General features: G+C 43.7%; 1 protein-coding gene across 1 annotated transcript in view; it reads right to left on the bottom strand.

Annotated features, from left to right (window-relative positions):
- Positions 1-268: 268 nt before the first annotated feature.
- Positions 269-19,686, bottom strand: part of LOC134406606 (uncharacterized) — a 53,833-nt gene continuing 34,415 nt past the window's right edge. The window contains 6 exon segments of the mRNA XM_063138113.1: positions 269-444; positions 4,869-4,934; positions 6,276-6,378; positions 7,873-7,998; positions 9,005-9,124; positions 19,476-19,590. Of these exon segments, the coding sequence (XP_062994183.1) occupies positions 269-444; positions 4,869-4,934; positions 6,276-6,378; positions 7,873-7,998; positions 9,005-9,124; positions 19,476-19,590 (706 nt within the window).

Below are 19,686 nucleotides of genomic sequence, written 5' to 3'. Positions count from 1 at the left end.
GAGGAACGTCTCCTCATCCCCCCCGCCCCTCACTTGCAACGGCCCTCCCACTGTCAGGTAAGCCAGACATGGTGTAGGGCATCAGGGTCTACAGTGTTTAATAAATAAATAAAATGTCCTTTATGATTGAGTCTTCAATCAATGTTCGCCTTGAAAAAATATCCCCTGGGCGTGCACACCCTAATGAAATGTGCTGTGCATGCCTATGATGTTAACTGCATCTCCCTCCCGCTCGTCTGCCTTTTCCCATGACCTCGCTGGGGGCATTTCAGTGTCTGGCCTCAAAGGGCTGCTTCGCCATGTTTTTTCTCAGCATGGCCATTTGCTGACTGGGGATGACGCGTGGGCTGATGCGGTACCAGCAGTGCCGAACCACTTCATCGAGGGCTTCAACGGCAGCGTCGGCCACGGTAGGGTCACAGTCGTCCTGAAGCTCTCGGAGTGCTGAAAGAGTAAGACAGAGACCGCCCTTGTTAGAAGCTGCCCTGAGAACATCTGTCAGGGATGCTTTAGGGTGGATTTCTGCATTGAGCGGGGGGTTGGACTCGATGGCCTTGTAGGCGCCTTCCAAATCTACTATTCTATGATTCTAAGGTAACAGAGCAACATAGAAATAGTTTTATTTTATTCTCTTTCTTTTCTTTATTTTATTGTGAATATCAACAAAACAGAACAGAAAATACAATGTGATAGTATAAGTCCTTTGGCTGTCCTAAGGACTCTGAAGATCCGTCTGCGCTGACCGTTGTGTTAACTTCCAAGAAGCCGGTAGGTAATTTAGGAGATGCACATTATTCCATAGTATAGATTGTTTCAGTACAAAGTTCATCATCGTTACCTCCTCCCCGAAAGGGGCAACTATGGGGCATTGCCAAAACATATGTGGTGTAGTGGCTAAAGTGTTGGACTGGGAGTCAGCAGATCCGGGTTCGAGTCCCCACTCGGCCATGGAAACCCACTGGGTGACTTTGGGGCAGTCACAGACTTTCAGCCCAGCCTACCTCACGGGGTTGTTGTTGTGAGGATAAAATGGAGAGGAGGGTTATGTATCCCGCATTGGGTTCCTTGTAGGAAAGAAGGCAGGATATAAATGAAATAAATAAATAAATAAATAAAGCATTAGATGTATTATATCTCCAACAATTGTGCAAGTTAGATAAACCCTTATTGAAAAAGTATTGTGGACTCCAATAGACCCCAACAATTTTTTTTTGCCAAGTAAGACATAACCTGAGAACCATACAAGCTTCAGCTACAGCTGCTAGAGCGACCGTCCATTGGTTAGTCAATAGTTTTATAAAGAAATTCATAGGTGGACGGGACAGGAAGAGCTGCCTGGTCTTGACTGAGCTGCCTTGTCGATTCACACGAGAAGCATAGAAGTAGCACCGCCATTGGTCTGCCTAGCCTGTTTCCATGAAGGAAACTTAGGGTGTAACGCTAGGCATAGTTAGACAGAAGAAAAGTCCTACAACTCCCAGCCTTCCCCAGCCAGCTTTGCTAAAATTATTATTATTATTATTATTATTATTATTATTATTTTATATAGCACCATCAATGTACATGGTGCTGTACAGAGTAAAACAGTAAATAGCAAGACCCTGCCGCATAGGCTTACATTCTAATAAAATCATAATAAATCAATAAGGAGAGGAAGAGAATGCAAACAGGCACAGGGTAGGGTAAACAGGCACTGGGTAGGGTAAAACTAACAGTATAAGTCAGAACAAAATCAAGTAAGCTAGATGGATGTAGGAAAGTCATAGAATCATAGAATAGCAGAGTTGGAAGGGGCCTAAAAGGCCATCGAGTCCAAAGCTCTGCTCAATGCAGGAATCCACCATAACGCATCCCTGACAGGTGTTTGCCCAGATGCCTCTTGAAGGCCTCTAGTGTGGAAGAGCCCACCACCTCCCTAGGTAACTGGCTTCATTGTCATACTGCCCTAACAGTCAGGAAGTTTTTCCTGATGTCCAGCTGGAATCTGACTTCCTGTAACTTGAGCCCGTTATTCCGTGTCCTGCACTCAGGGAGGATCGAGAAGAGATCCTGGCCCTCCTCTGTGTGACAACCTTTTAAGGATTTGAAGAGTGCCCTCATGTCTCCCCTCCATCTTCTCTTCTCCAGGCTAAACATGCCCAGTTCTTTCAGTCTCTCTTCATAGGGCTTTGTTTCCAGACCCCTGATCATCCTAGTTGCCCTCCTCTGAACACGCTCCAGCTTGTCTATGTCCTTCTTGAATTGTGGAGCCCAGAACTGGACACTAGATGAGGCCTAACCAGGGCCGAATAAAGAGGAACCAGTACCTCACGCGATTTGGAAGCTATACTTCTATTAATGCAGCCCAAAATAGCGTTTGCCTTTCTTGCAGCCATATCACACTGTTGGCTCATATTCAGCTTGTGATCAGCTTGGATCAACTTATTAATTTATTATTTTATTTATTGCATTTTTATACCCCCCCCCCCCGAATAGCCGAAGCTCTCTGGGCGGTTCACAAAAATTGAAACCATGAAAAGCATAATAAAACAACCAACAGTCTAAAAACACAAATAAAAAATACAGTATAAAAAGCACAACCAGGATAAAACCACGCAGCAGAAATTGATATAGATTAAAATACGGAATTAGAACAGCAAAGTTTAAATTTAAGAGAAATTAGGTGTTAAAATACTGAGAAAATAAAAAGGTCTTACAGAAGGAGTACAGTGTAGGTGCCAGGCGAACCTCTCTGGGGAGCTTGTTCTACAGCCGGGGTGCCACAGCAGAGAAGGCCGTCCTCCTGGTAGCCACCAGCCTCACTTCCTTTGGCAGGGGCTCACAGAGAAGGACCCCTGTGGATGACCTTAAGGTCCGGACAGGTACATATGGGAGGAGGCGTTCCTTCAGATAGCCTGGCCCCAAGCCGTTTAGGGCTTTGATTGTTAGTACCAGCACTTTGAATGTTATTTATTTATTTATTTATTTATTTATTTATTTATTTATTATATTTTTATACCGCCCAATAGCCGAAGCTCTCTGTTAGTATCAACTTGGACTATTTGTCTGTCCCAGCATCATCTACCAGAAGCAGTTCCGTTGGGTTTTTGGTAGAGAGGCCGCTCCCGTTACTTGCTACCCAATCCCTCTTTTTTAAACTGGAGATGCCAGGCTGTGCCGGTGCCAGCTTTTTGGGTGAGACAACCTCAGTGGACCTCAGTGGGTCCCTCTTCTCTCCGCCATGACCACCAGCTCTCTTGCTCCTCCTCTTTCTCATCATGGCTACCACTTGCTCGCTGGGTGCCTGCTTAGGGTGACCATTAGAAATGGAGGACCAGGCTCCTGTATCTTTAACAGTTGAATTGAAAAGGGAATTTCAGCAGGTGTCATTTGTATCTATGGAGAACCTGATGAAATTTCCTCTTTATCACAACAGTTAAAGTGCAAGAGCCCTGCCCTCTTTTAAATCTGGTCACTCTAGTGTAGCTCCTGCACTTTAAATGTTGTGATGAAGAGGGCATTTCACCAGGTTCCCCATATATACAAACGACACCTGCTGAAATTCCCTTTTCTATGCAACTGTTAAAGATCCAGGAGCCCTGTCCTCCTTTTCCTAGGGTCACCCTATGCCTGCTGCTTCTCATGACTGCCGGTTCACAAGCTCTCTGCGCGGTTCACAAGAATTAAAACCATGAGGAACATAATGATAAAACAATTAACAATCTAAAAACCCAAATACAAAATACAATATAAAAAGCACAACCAGGATAAAACCGCACAGCAGAAATTGATATAGGATTAAAATACAGAATTAAAACAGCAAAATTTAAGTGAAATTAGATGTTAAAATACTGAGAAAATAAAAAGGTCTTCAGCTGGCGATGAAAAGAATACAGTTTAGGTGCCAGGTGGATCTCTCTGGATGCAGGAATCCACCCTAAAGCATCCCTGACAGATGGTTGTCCAGCTGCCTCTTGAAGGCCTCTAGTGTGGGAGAGTCTACAGGTGACCAACCACGCCTACCTGTGACACCGGCCCTGATGCCGGGGAGACGATCTGCATGCAAAGCATGCACTATACTATGGATCTGCTAGAGAACTACAAGTTCAACCGCAGCTTTTAAAGCTCAGCTAAAAACTTTTCTTTTTCCTAAAGCTTTTAAAACTTGATTTTGTTCTGACTTTATACTGTTAGTTTTACCCTACCCAGTGCCTGTTTACCCTACCCTGTGCCTGTTTGCATTCTCTTCCCCTCCTTATTGTTTCATTATGATTTTATTAGAATGTAAGCCTATGCGGCAGGGTCTTGCTATTTACTGTTCTACTCTGTACAGCACCATGTACATTGATGGTGCTATATAAATAAATAAATAAATAAATGAATAATAATAATGGGCCAGACCTTGAACCCTCATCCTCAGAGGAAGAAGTTCTGGAGTTAATCATTCAGGGAGAAAGCTTGGCTCCAGAAAGACCACCTCCCTGAGACCCAGCTCTCCAGAGAGGCCCCAGGGATCAGCACCCCTGTGTGCAGAGGAGGTTGCACTATTGTCCTCAGACTCTGAGGACTCGGCCATGAGAACACGCTGAGTACTCTTTCCCCTGCCCCAGCTCTACTTCCGTCCGTGGATACAATGAAATTTCTTCCCAACTGTTTTCAGAACAGACTCTAAAGCTCTGCTACCTAAAACTACATCTTCAAGCCAACTCGTCAAGTCTGTGACATCGCTGTCAAGAAGGTGGGTATTGCAGGCTACGGTATAGGAGTAACTAAAGTGAGATAAAATTGGGATTAATCAGATTAGGTTACTGCTGAGATTAACGGTTATAGATGAGATCATTCCTGCAGAGAAAGGAATCGCTTCCATCCAAAATAACCTATTTACTTACCCAGAAAAATTGTCTCAACTTCTTTTGAAGACACCACATCTGGTTTCATATGCCGTGCGTTGCATGCTAGGCAGATCAAAAAGGAAACGATCAGCTCTTGTATTTGATACGTCGAACCGCTAAAATGGTTAATCAAATCTCATGCACACACGGCCTCTTCAATGGACTAGGGGCAGCCTGGCAACTCTTGGAAAAGTTTGAAATGTTGCTGGTTAAATCAAAATGCTTTGAAGGTGCCACACTGGCACCGCGTTTCCCCTAAACTCTGCAGTTTCAGTCCTGTGGGATTGTGCCAAGGAGGGAGTGCAGGGTTTCCAGGGGTCATGCGGGTAATGGAACTGCCTCCACCCCGTCCGCTTCCTGGCTTCTGGCAACCAATCGACAGTCGCCATCCTCCCAAAATGCCCACTGGATCAGCCATGGAGTGAGATCAGATGGTGGAAGAGCTGGAGTGACCTCGCTCCCACCGAAAAAGTTGGGTAAGTCCCCGACTTTTAAACTGTGCCTAAGAACATACGAAGTGCCCTGATGCTGGATCAGACCAAGGGTGCATTTAATCGAGCCCTTTGTTCACACGGTGGCCAACCAGCCATCGGCCAGGGACCAACAAGGCAGGACATGGTGCAACAGCACCTTCCTACCCATGTTTCCCAGCAACTGGTGCACACAGGCTTCCTGCCTCGAATGCTGGAGTTAGCACACAACCATCAGGGCTGGTAGCCACTGGTAGCCTTCACCTCCAGGAATTGATCCAACCCCCTTTTAAAGCCGTCCAAATTGGTGGCCATCACTACATCCTGTGGTAGTGAGTTCCATAATTTAACTATGCACTGTGTGAGGAAGTCCTTCCTTTTATCTGTCCTGGATCTCCCAACCATCAGCTTCATGGGATATGACCCTGTTGGGTTCTAGTGTTTTGAGAGAGGGAGAAAAATATCTCCGTACCATGAATAATTTTGCATACCTCTATCAGGTCTCCCCTTAGCCCTGCGGTGGCTGCAAATCTGCGGCTGCGTCAAATAACGGATGCGTCCCCTATTAGCAGCCACTGCGGGACTTTGAGCGTGTCTAGACACCTCCCGGATGGAAGGGAAAAAGGAGCAGGCAACAGCAGCCAGCAACCAGCACTGATGGAAGATTCTTTTAGTTGTGCAGACCAGCCAGTGAGCCTAATCTGGAGTTTTTTTTATAGGAATGGAGGAGAATTATCTGTCCTGCCATGGCTCTAAAACTGGTCTAAAGAGGCATCATTTTTTGTGTGGCCTCGCTTTAGTTTCTTCCTTTGGGCAGAACTGGCTAGTACGTGTCACAGGTGCGGAATCCCTCCATCACACCCTCCAGGTACTCAGATGAAACCCCACTGCAGGCTGACACTCCTCTTAACTAAGGGTTTGGGCGTTTTATTACCTATCAATATCGCGGCGGCTTCTCGGTAGGGAGAATTTCTGCTGTTCAGGTACTGGACCATCTGACCCAGCATTTCTGAAAGTTTGTGTGTATATCTCCATATCTAGGGAAAACAGGAAGACAGTCAAGGTGCAGAATTTGGCTTTCATAAAAATCCCACCTCTTCAGTAACTCTCCAGTCCTCATGGTCATCAAAGTTGCATTTATGAAGTGGTCAGAAACCAAAGAAGCATGGTGGCTGGTGGGTCAAATTTGGATGTGACTCCATTCCAGGTTTCAGTCAGAACCAGCAAGAATTCCAAAGGAGGTATCCAAGTTGATGAAATTATTTGGGGATATGTTGTCCCCATCTTAAAAAAGGCCACAAAGGAGGAAACTGGAAACTACAGTTTTTTGTGAACCGCCCAGAGAGCTTCGGCTATTGGGCGGTATAAAAATTTAATAAATAAATAAATAAATAAATACAGATCAGATCATCTGATCTCAATCCTTGGGAAAATTTTGGAGCAGATTATAAAGAAGTATTGTAATCAGCAATACTACAAATGAGAAGGATCTTGGAATTGTTGATCGCAAGCTGAATATGAGCCAACAGTGCGATATGGCTGCAAGAAAGGCAAATGCTATTTTGGGCTGCACTAGTAGAAGTATAGCTTCCAAATCACATGAGGTACTGGTTAGACCTCATCTAGAGTATTGCATCCAGTTCTGGGCTCCACAATTCAAGAAGGACGCAGACAAGCTGGAGTGTGTTTAGAGGAGGGCAACCAGGATGATCAGGGGTCTGGAAACAAAGCCCTATGAAGAGAGACTGAAAGAACTGGGCATGTTTAGCCTGGAGAAGAGAAGATGGAGGGGAGACATGAGGGCACTCTTCAAATCCTTAAAAGGTTGTCACACAGAGGAGGGCCAGGATCTCTTCTCGATCCTCCCAGAGTGCAGGACACGGAATAACAGGCTCAAGTTAAAGGAAGCCAGCTTCCAGCTGGACATCAGGAAAAACTTCCTGACTGTTAGAGCAGTAGGACAATGGAATCAGTTACCTCGGGAGGTTGTGGGCTCTCCCACACTAGAGGCCTTCAAGAGGCAGCTGGACAACCACCTGTCAGGGATGCTTTAGGGTGGATTCCTGCATTGAGCAGGGGGTTGGACTCGATGGCCTTTTAGGCCCCTTCCAACTCTGCTATTCTATGATTCTATGAAGTCAAATCTCTTCTTGACCATCCCAGAGTGCAGGACATGGAATAATGGGCTCAAGTTACAGGAAGCCAGATTCTGGATGGACAACAGGAAAAATGTCCTGATTGTTAAAGCACTAGGACAATGGAACCAATGACCTAGGGAGGCTGTGGGCTCTCACACACTAGAGGCCTTCAAGAGGCAGCTGGACAGCCATCTGTCAGGGATGCTTTCAGGTAGATTCCTGCATTGAGCAGGGGGTTGAACTCAATGGCCTTATAGGTTCCTTCCAACTCTACTATTCTTTGATTCTAAGTTGTCCAGTTTCTCTCTCTGTATCCCCAGGCACAACCACACCAAAGGGTTGTGGTTTTTTGAGATACAGCACCAAATCATCAACACACAATGTCTTACTCACAATGTATCTGCTGATGTTTAAGTATGTGCTGTAGATTTTGGCATGCAATCCGTAATTGAAAAGGTCGTTGGGAATGTCTCCCCATTTCATGAAGTTGGTACAGTTGTAAAGTGCAACCTGAGAGGCCTAGACAGTACATGAGAGACAAGAACATCAGATGAGCCATTCTAGATCCATCTAGTCCAGCACTCTGTTCACACAGTGGCCAACCAGCTGTCGACCAGAATCTACAAGCAGGACATGGTGCAACAGCACCCTCCCACCCATGTTCCACAGCAACTGGAGTGTATATAGGCTTACTGCCTCTGATACTGGCAGTAGCACATAGCCAACAGGACTAGTAGCCATTGATAGCCTTCTCCTCCAAGAATTCATCCAACTCCCTTTTAAAGTCATCCAATTTGGGGGCCGTCACTACATCATGTGGTAGTAAGTTCCATAGTTTAACTGTGTGCTATCCAAGATTAGTCAGGCCATGGTACTGCCTTTGGTAGTGGGCTGTAGCTCACAAATGCTTATGGCACAATCAATGTGTTAGTCTTTCAGGTGCCACAAGACGTTTTGTCGGTGTCGCTGCAGCAGACCAACACGGCTACCCCTCTGGAAACCTCTCACCCTGACCTGTGTGGTAAGCTGTTCCTTAGGGCCACACTCCCTGCCCTCATGCTGCTGTTACCAACTTATAGCTCTCAACAATGGCCATGCTGGCTGGAGATGACAGGGAAATTTAGTCCACATTTGAAGAGCATGAAGCTGAGAAAGGCTGCCCTAAAGCAGTGGTGTCTGTTGGCTCCAAAATCAGTGGGGCAGTGAATCCGCTCTGGGTTTCAGTCCACGTTTTGGATCGCTCCTTTAGAGTTCTGACTGAAACCAGGAGCGGATTCACCACCCCACTGCCATCGGAGCCACCAGCCACCACTGCCCTGAAGTCATGTGTTATCATGTGGAAACTCCCAATAATGTGGACAGGTTCCACACCAGCAACAGATGCCTCCAGGATCACCCAAGACAGAAAGTCTAGGCGTCTTTCCACATGACAGACAAGCATTGCTGTGTGTTGCCGTTAGGTGTGGACAGTCGTCACGAAGAAACGGTTCAGCACTCAAGCAGACAAAGCGAAGTGTAGACTCACCCTTTGACTCACTTCTCTGGTCCAAAAATCTGTCAACTGGATGAAGAGGGGAACAAGGCTTCTGAGAACATCTTCTGCCACAAAAACAACGATGGAGGAACATCGTAGGTCATTGTCTTCCTAAGAAGAGAGGGAGAGAGAGAGAGGAATGTCACCCACGCCCGGCCATAGTTTTCAGGGATTTTTATTAAATCAACATGTTGACCCAATTGGGACATCACAACAACCCGGGCTTTTTAAAAAAACCTGGGTTGTTGGGAACAATCAAACATGCTAGTGCATGTGGGAGTGGCTAAACAACCCAGGACCACTCTGTTCTTGGGTTGTTTAGTGGCACGTCCAAACATGGGCGTCTAGCATGTTGCGGGGAGAGACAAGCCTAGAGATGTGAAATTTCTGGAAATTTTGAAGCCATGAAAAATAATCGTTTTTTTCCAGGGGGTTTCGGGGGGGAAATGGAAATTTCCGGAAAAATTGAAATAATGCAATATTAGCACATTTTACAGATTGAAAGTCACTTTGTTACTTTAGGAACATAAAATGTAATTATGTCCAAGTTGGTTTAGCATTAAAATTATTGCATTTGGTATATTAAAAGTACAGTGTATTCAAACAATTATTACAAATTTAATTTACTTTTTTTGGTAACAAATGGAGCTACAAGCTCCTGAACTGTTAGGAACACCTGAACTGTAAGGCGCCTCTTTGGTTCTGCCAGTTTATGAGCAGCAGGCAAAAAACAATTTTAAAAAACAACAACAGAAGAAACCAGCAACATTAGTAACAAAGAAAATTATTTATGTCTCCGCTAGTCCTCCACAGTGTCAAGACATAAAGCCCCCATTCCCATAAAAAGAAAAGAGAGGGGGGAAAGGGGGGGGACCAAGGTTCAATGAATATGCATGAAATTTAACCAGACTCATTTTCTGACCTATAGCGATCACTATTAGTTTCAGTCTCTGCTTCAGTGGCAGTGCTGCCCCCTAGAGGCAGAAATGCATCTTGCTCTTGCATTTGAGAGTTGTAGTCTCAGTTTGCAACCTAGGACTTACTTGTCCTTGGTGCACAGACATTGTAATAATCTGATATTGTACAGTTTTTAGAAATCATTTGGAGAAGTAAATATCTGAACACCTTGTCTTAAACATTTTATCATCATGCTAAAATAAACATTCCGTAATCCATTTTTTCTTCATTTTTTTTCAATTTTCCCAATTTTTCTGGGGGGTGGGAAACAAAAAAGACTTTGAGGAAAAAATGGGTTTCCCCCCCAATTTTTTCCAGTTTTTTTCCAGGCCTTCACACCTCTAGACAAGCCAGAGGTCTGAGTTCAGACGCAACAACATTAAACAACCCAGAGATGGAGTGTCCCTGCGTTATTTAGATGCTCTTGTTTGCAGCAGGAACAACCGGCAGTAATGCCTCTTTCACGACAATCCACGATATATATTTAAATACTGGAAATACTGTCGTCCCCCCCTTTTGTCCGTCCCCAACGGAAGCCGGGGGAGCCTTAATAAACCCCAACTCTTACCAGGCCTAAATTTCTGTAGTGAGTGGTGGCGGCCATCTTGAATCTCGCCTGAAATCACGCGAGATCTCGGCAGCTGGCTGGGAACTCAGTGAGACCCAGCCAGCAGCCGAGATCTCGCGTGAGTTTGGGCGAGATTCAAGATGGCCGCCGCAAGGGGTGGGTAGTGAGTGGGGTGAGTGCTTGGGGGCTGTGTGCAGGAACTTCCAGCAACGCAGCCTCCGCCCCCCCCCCCCCAGTGCAGAAGCAGCAGCAACAGGAGGAGGTAAGAGACTGAAGTTTGTGTGTGAGTGCATGGGGTCTTTGAGTGAATGCATGTATGCATGTTTTTTGAGTGAGTGATGCTGAGTGTGTGTGTGCATGCACACGTGTGCTGGCAGTGTGAGTGTATTGATGTCTGAATGGGATGCCTGGTTGTTTGACTGATTGAATGCATGTGCATATTTGCAGTGGGGGTGGCTGTAGTTTTCTGTGAGTTGGGGGGATGATTTGGAGGTGAAGTTCCTATTAAATAATGCATTTTAGACCCATAGACCTTCCTTTCCAATTTGTTTACTATAATTGGCATGACGTATATTTTGTAACAGTGGCTGACAATTGTTCATCCTTCTTAAAGAAACTTTTAAAAAATTAACAGGGTTGTTATTATCATCACCACCACCACCACCATCATCATCTATCTCTCTTTTCTTGCTTGTGGTGGTTTTTCTAGATGAACATGATGGGCTTTGCCAAGTCATGTTGTCTTTTACTGATTCAGAATAGGTATTGCAATTTCAATGTAGGTGTGTTTTTCTTGGTTGTTTTTGACTGTTATGTTTGGTTGAAGTTGAAACAAGCTAAGACAAGCTTTAATCCATTTTGTTCCATGGCTAACATTTGCAGGTTGTTACGTGATGCGTTCTCATTAGACCCGTGTACAAAAAAGTCCATCCTGCTCACAGGAGCTGCCTTGTAACCACTCCCCCCATTGATGACAAACCAATCTTATTGGTGGCATCTTCACAACAATGATACAGGTTGGAACTGGAGACTTATTTCACTGGCCTAGAATCATAGTCACTACTCTTTCTAATTAGACTTTATAGCCAATTAGAATTTATCCTTAAAACAGGATACAGTATTGCAAAAACATGTTCATGCTGAAAACACAAAAGTGATAATCTGGCAATACACAATACTACTGACAGTATAAAAACTGTGGCACTTAAACATATTCTTTCTGAGGTGGGGGAACACATTTTATGATTCTTTCATTCTTGCTTATTGATTATGTGTGACTGCGTATGTATGGTGATTAGCTGGTGGAGGGAATGGAAGAAGAGTTGAATGTACTAGGATAAACAAAGAAACTTGCTATTAAGGAGGGAAGCATGGGGTAAACTTCACAATATTAACACTATAAATGTTTTGGGAAAACAACAATTGGAAGAGAGCACATCTTTCTTTATACAGGAGTAAAACAATTTCACTCAAAGTTCTATTTTTATTCAGCTGAGATATCAGTCCTTGATGGGACTGAAATTTCTAGAGCTTCTTCAAAAGCAAGTTTTCTTGCAACTGGTGTCATCTGGACTCTGGTCTTCTGTACTGCAGTTCATCTGGGTTCCATCTTTCATTATTACTTTTCTGAGAAGACTTCTTGCATCTCTTTAGGGTTATGATGGTGTTTGCAAAAACCTGCATAGGAAATTAACTACAAAGAGGCGTGGATCGCTGGATGAAGAGCAATTACAAAACAATAACTATGTATATGAATCTGCATCTTTTTTTTTCTCCTTAAGATTTAGAGGCTAAATTTTTACTCTGCACATGTTTTTGGCTATTATCATTATTATTATTATTATTATTATTATTATTATTATTATTATTATTATTATTTTATAAAGCACCATCAATGTACATGGTGCTGTACAGAGTAAAACAGTAAATAGCAAGACCCTGAACTGTATGTAACATATGTATGTAACAAAGGAAACATCTGTATGTAACATTCTTTTTTTGCTATGGGAGGGCTTATTTAAGGTGCTAAAGGTCCTTAGCAGTTCAGAGGCTCGCAAGATGACACGATTATTATTATTATTATTATTATTATTATTATTATTATTATTATTATTTATTTATTTATATAGCACCATCACTGTACATGGTGCTGTACAGAGTACACAGGAAAATTAGATCCATATAGATGTTTCCTTTGGAATGAACTCCATTCTTTAGGAGAAGATATGAATAAGTATGACAAGCACCCAACAGAAGTTTTGTCTAAAGTTTGGGAATTGTTAAAAAGCATAAAAGCTAAATACCAGTTAGCTCCAGTCACTGACACCAACCACCGGACCTCTGAGCAAAAGCCGGTCTTAAGAGAAGTGTGTGCAGCAAACGATCAGAAAGAGACTCCCCAAAGCAGCAAACAGAAATGCTGTGGGGAAGAAGATGCGAGGAAGACTGGAGCAGGCAGGCACCATCCCAGCCTGCTTCAGTTGGAAACCCCCCCCCACAGGGCTAACATCTTCACCATGTGGGGAAGAAGGAGCAGTTGGTTTGCCCCTCCATTGGGAGATGAGAGGACGGAGCAGGGCCTTCCCACCAGCCTAAACAGTCTCCTTAATTTATTTTTATTTTCTCCCTCTTCCCTCCCCATACACTTTTCCTTGTGTGTCATGTCTTTTTTTTAGAATGTAAGCCTGAGGGTAGGGACTGTCTTCTTTATTGATACATTGTAAGCCGCTCCGAGAGCCTTTTGGCTGAAGGGCGGGATAAAAATACTCTAAATAAATAAATAAATAAAATAAATGCAGACTCTCCCTAAAACCTTAGCTACAGAGAGAAGCAATACTGTAACTGCCCCCAAAAACTCTCCTAAGCAATCTCTTGCTGTGTCTAGTGCACTGCTAGAGAAACTGAAGCTTCACTTACAGAGCCAAGTAAGCCCATAGAACAACCAGTTTTAAAAGCTCCCCCAATTCAATCTCAAGTTCAAGAGAAAACCCAATTTAATGTTTCTGCCATGCCAAGTTGTAAAGAAACTCCTATGGCATGCTCAGAAATAGAAATTAAAAATATAAAGCATGTTAAAGAATGCTACATAAAACAACATAAATCTGAACTATTATTATTATTATTATTATTATTATTATTATTATTTATATAGCACCATCACTGTACATGGTGCTGTACAGAGTACACAGTAAATAACTAGTAGCAAAGTCAAATAAAGAAAACATTGTGTTTGCAAACCAGCTGTTGCTTCCTGATAAGCATCCTGTTCATACCAGAAAAACTTCAAAAATAGAGCCTCCAACAGCAAGAAGAGTCTACCTCAAACCTGAATTAAATTTAAAAATTAACCTAGTTTTCTCTGTAATCTATTAAGAGAGGCCTTCAAGAGGCCGCTGGACAACCATCTGTCAGGGATGCTTTAGGGTGGATTCCTGCATTGAGCAGGGGGTTGGACTAGATGGCCTTGTAGGCCCCTTCCAACTCTGCTATTCTATGATTCTAAATAATCTCAAAGTGCAGCCACCAGAGAGCAGACAAAATTTACCCGCATTGGGTAGTCCCTTGTAAGGCACAAGGAGAGCCCCTCCAAGAACCAAGGCCTTGCAAAACAATTCTAGCAATTCTAATTTTTGCAGTTCTAAAAAGCAGTTTCTAAAATCACAGTTCTAGCAAACATTTAGGCTAAGCAAAACATTTTGCATGCAATATTACTTCAAACACATTGGTGTTACCCAGCACTGGAAACAGAATACAAGAAAGAATTCATACAGTGAACCTCTATGCTAACGTGTGTATGAACAGACACGTGTCTGCCCACATTCTCCACCAGATCTGTTACGTGATGTGCTCTCATTAGACCCGTGTACAAACTTGCACATGTTCTAATGAGACTTACACCCACTTCTAAGGAATCTTTTGACATTGGCAATAGAGCATCTGTGGCGAAGTAAGGCGATTCTAACTCAAGAAACTTACAGCACTGAAGGGGATAACGCCACAATGGCACATTTATTGAGGTTGAAACAAATACAAAGGCACAAGCTAGTTTTGGGGAAAGGCTTAGAAGCAGTTTCAAGATTGAAAAATAGACCTTTTGAGACTTAAGAGCATACACACAGAGACAGCAGGGGAAAGAGTAGAGGGAATCTAATAATAATAATAATATACCTCTCCTTGGGCTGCAGCCCTTTCTTGTAGAGCAGAACTGTGGAGCATTGCAACTCTTCAGTGAAGAGGAAAGGAATTAGCGAGGGAAAGCATGGCAGCTCGCTCTCCCAAACTGAAATCTTTAGTAAACTCAAAAAGAAGAAGCTAGCCTGTTTCCCCTCCCCCTTTAGGGGGTCTTGGTATTATCTTGTTTAAAGATCTACTTGCTATGGGAACAAAAGAGGGTGATTTGGGATGATGGCTGTACTTGATGCAGCCTAGAGTTCAGCAACAGGGCTACATTAGCATGTGTATGACCAAGTAAAACTCTTGCCATCCAGCAGTCATATTCTGCTTGGTTTCCCCCCAGCTTTGTCTTTGGGGAAGGCATTTGAAGACTCTATCAGGAAATGGTTACTGCTCGCAGTCTATAGGTGGAGTTTGGGGTCACTTCAAAATGGAGTCAGTACTGCTCACAGAAGCTACCTTGTAACAAGGCTAATAGTAGTTTATGCTCTTTCTGAATCATAGAATCATAGAATAGCAGAGTTGGAAGGGGCCTAGAAGGCCATCGAGTCCAACCCCCTGCTCAAGGCAGGAATCCACCCTAAAGCATCCCTGACAGATGCTTGTCCAGCTGCCTCTTGAATGCCTCTAGTGTGGGACAGCCCACAACCTCCCTAGGTAGCGTCGCACTGGTCTAACTGTCAGGACGTTTTTTCCTGACGTCCAGCCGGAATGTGGCTTCCTTTAACTTGAGCCCATTATTCCGTGTCCTGCACTCTGGGAGGATCGAGAAGAGATCCTAGCCCTCCTCTGTGTGACAACCTTTCAAGTATTTGAAGAGTGCTATCATGTCTCCCCTCCATCTTCTCTTCTCCAGGCTAAACATGCCCACTTCTTTCAGTCTCTCTTCATAGGGCTTTGTTTCTAGACCTCTGATCATCCTGGTTGCCCTCTTCTGAACACGCTCCAGCTTGTCTGCGTCCTTCTTGAATTGTGGAGCCCAGAACTGGACGCAATACTCTAGATGAGGCCTAACCAGGGCCAAATAGAGAGGAACCATTACCTCACGTGATTTGGAAGCTATACTTCTATTAATGCAGCCCAAAATAGCATTTGCCTTTCTTGCAGCCATATCACACTGTTGGCTCATATTCAGCTTGTGATCTACAACAATTCCAAGATCTTTCTCGTTTGTAGTATTGCTGAGCCAAGTGTCCCCCATCTTGTAACTGTGCCTAAACTATTCCCTAAATGTAGAACTTGGCATTTATCCCTATTAAATTTCATCCTCTTGTTTTCAGCCCAGTTTTATTGTACTAGATTTTTCTGCTTCATTTGTTAATATGAATTTTCTGCTTCATTTGTTAATAATGCTCCTTCTCTTGCTGGTGATGATTGCTGGTTTATTATGTTATTTATTTATTTATTTATTTATTTATTACATTTTTATACCGCCCAATAGCCGAAGCTCTCTGGGCGGTTCACAAAAGGAATAAAATAAAATAAATTTATTGTTATAAAAATAAAGAAATGGTTTTATATAAGTGTTAATTCTTTTTTTAGTGTTTAGCATATTATTATAGTAGTTGTGTGCCTTTGGCACTCATTGGTTGGTATCATTTACTTTTTGTGAACCACCCAGAGAGCTTCGGTTTTGGGCAGTATAAAAATGTAATAAATAAATAAACGTGACCGAGGCCACGCCCCCTTGGGGGCTGGACATGTTGAGTTGGCTCCGCCTTGGGGTGGGCATGTTGGGGTGGCCATGCCTCCTGAGGGCGGCCATTTTGTCCTCCTTTTTGGTTTCCAAAATATGGTCACCCTATACTAGCCTTATACCGTTGCTAGTGTCCCTTCCTAACGTGGTTCTCTGTATCGGTTCTCTGTATCGGGGGGCACACTAGTGTGACTTACGTTTAGCTGTAACGTTACTGCAGGGCACATTGTTAAATCCTTTCCGTTGTTCTCCCTCTTCTCTGAGAGTAGCAGAGTTGCTGGGTTTGCTCCGCCCACTGCCTGCCTCATTCCTAGCCAGCAGTGCAGGGCAATAGTCATAAGCACACACAACCCCTCTCCCAAAACTTCTCAATACAAGTCCTAGGGAATAGCCTGAATGCATAGGAGCCAGCCACTTTGCTGAAGCTAAGCTGGGCTGGGTCTGGTCAGGGTTTGGATGGGTGACCAAATTGAAAAGTTTTAGCGGCAGCTCCATTTTGGACAGGGAGCAAGAGACCCTTGTTAATTTTCCTGCATGGAGCTACAGCAATCCTTTGAGTGCTCCTCAGGTTCTTTGCAAAGAGGGGGGAATGTTAAAAAAAAATCATAAAAAAATCAACCGATGACCCAATTTGCAGATGTAAGCATTTGTTTAAAATCCTGCTCCTGCGCCCACAGCAGTGGCTCGGGCAAATCTTTTGCAAAAGGAGCACAATTAAGGCAGGATGCATGGGAGTACTTCACAATCAAAGCAGATTCTAAGGTGGAAAACCTCTGAGCCCTTTGCATGCAATTGTCAGTGATTGCACAGTATAACACTGGTGTGATTTATCTGCTGTAGCAGATAAGATAGCAAACGGGGCGAAGGAAGGGGAACAGGAAGTGGTTGGAGCAAACCCAGCAGCTCTGCTACTCTCAGAGAAGAGGGAGAGGAAAATTACTGGTAGAACGAGGCACATGGATCTGTAGCCGCGCTGGAACGAAGAAATAGAGCCTGTAAGTACAACTCATTTACAACGTTAGAGACCCAGGGTCACGTGATGCTGTGCGTCACAGTAACCCATTCAAAACGGAAAGCACTTTTATTCAAGATGTATATAAGACATCACTTCTTCACATTCAGAAATACTTTACATGCTTTTCTTTGGCTAAATTTATCATCATCATCACCATCATCAACAACAGAAAAATCAACCCTTGTCAATGTCAATGTTCAAAATCGCTAATCCATTCAAATGTTCTTGCACCATTGAGTAGGCCCCTTCAAAATTGTAAGCCAATGCCAACTGGTCCCACTGGCCCACCCTCTGCCCAGCCCTGGGTTAGCATCCTAACCATGGCTTAGCGTGTTGTATGAACAGGCCCATTCTGGGCCAAGAAAATCCAAATTCGGCTCTCAGAGGGAAGAGAAAAGAAATGAAACAACTTAGAGGTGTGACTCAAGCTAAGTACTGTGAAGTTATGGGACAAATATTGGTAGTTGCTCAGATGCTTAGTGGCCTAAACATCCTAAACTGTCCGCAATAGAAGAGCAGAAAAGAAAAGTGTGGCATAGAACCCTGCTTCAGAAATTCACACACTTTTTTAAAAAGCAGACACTAAGGGATGGGCTGAAATTTAACACATTGTGTTTACAATGTTGATATTCAGTTACAGAACACTGAGATAGGAATAATAGCGATGAATACATAGCAAAAAGTATTACATTTTTGTTTAATAAAAGTTTTTTGGGGTATTCTTTGAGTTTGGTTGGTGTGTTGTGTTTTCTTCTGATGTTAGTATTCTGTTGTACTTATTTCTGTTATATCGGATAGTTTAGACACAAAGATGACATTTTTCGAATTGGTTTTACTGGATCCTGGATTTTTGCTTTACTGATGTAATTTTTAATTCTTTCTTTTTAAGTAGCTTTTTTTAAAAAAAGAAAATAAAACAAACCACAAAATAAAAACAAACCACAAAATAAAAAACCACAAACATGCGCTAAAAATACTTGTCAGTGCATAAACTGGGGTTTTTCAGTCAATGTGGTTCATTGGTCACTCAAAAAGGTTTGAATCACTTGGAACAAGCATGGGGAACCTCTAGTCCGTGGGCCAGAAATGGAATGTGGGATCCCCACTGCAGCCTGCCATCTTCTTCCCCACATCCCACCTTCTCTCCTGGCAGAGAAAACCTCTTATTTCATAGAATCATAGAATTGAGGAGTTGGAAGGGACCTCAAGGATCATCTAGTCTAACCTTCTGCAATGTGCAGGAAAACCAATTAAACCATCCGTGAGAGGTGGATGTCCAGCCTCTTCTTAAAAACCTCCAAATATGGAGAACCCACAACCTCCGTAGGTAGACTGCTCCACTGTTGTACAGTTCTTACCATCAGGAAGTTTCCCCTTATATTTTGTCGGAATCTAGGTAGCTGTAACTTATACCCCTTATTTTGGGTCCTAGTTTCTGTGGCCGTGGGAAATACTTCTTGTTGACCACCTTCCCTGTGGCATCCTTTTATGTACCTGAACACTGCTAACATGACTCCCCTCAGTCATCTTGTCTCCAGACTGTACATCCCAAGTTCCTTCTTCAGCCTGTCCTCAAGTTCCTGTATCATCTGTGTTGCCCTCCTCTGAACCTGTTCTTAGCCTGTCAATGTCCTCCTGGAAATGTGGAGCTTAGGTCCCTGCTCTGAGAAGCTTACAAATCCAAACGTATTCAGTGTGCGTGTTTGTGTCAGGAGGAGGTACATAAGCTTCCACCCCCCATGACAAATCTGTGAACAGCAACCCACTGTATCTGGCTCCATCTAGATAGTGGGCAGGTGTTCATGAGCGTTGCCAGCCACTGGGGCTTATTTAAACTACGGTGGCCAGCAATGACTGTGCGAACCCAGCTAGTGGCTGCTACAACCCCTCTATAAGCCCTGCAGAGAGTGATCCAGGCCCCTAGCCAGAAAGGGCAGCCAATAGGGCTTCTTACGCTTTCTGGTTTTGCCCCCTTCCTGGGACTGCAGAAACGGTATGTGGGCCAAGCACTTGGCAGGTCCCAATCCATGCTTTTTTGTTTTCGAACTCTCACCTCGGTGAAGAAAGCCATCCTGACTATCCTCTCCTTGATGTCAGAATGGCGCAAGTACGCGTTGGCATGTTTGAAGGTCACTTTGAGGTGCACTTTGGTGAATGTAAACAAGGTCCTGGAAGAGCAAACGCAATTCTGAATGTTAGCAAGAACTGCTGCTCAGGTCTGCTAGACCCACAGCGGGTCCAGAGCAATGCTCAAATTATTGGAG

The sequence above is a fragment of the Elgaria multicarinata genome, chromosome 11 (assembly GCF_023053635.1).
Source record: "Elgaria multicarinata webbii isolate HBS135686 ecotype San Diego chromosome 11, rElgMul1.1.pri, whole genome shotgun sequence".
Taxonomy (NCBI): Eukaryota; Metazoa; Chordata; class Lepidosauria; order Squamata; family Anguidae; genus Elgaria; species Elgaria multicarinata.
This window is presented reverse-complemented; position numbering and strand designations above follow the sequence as displayed.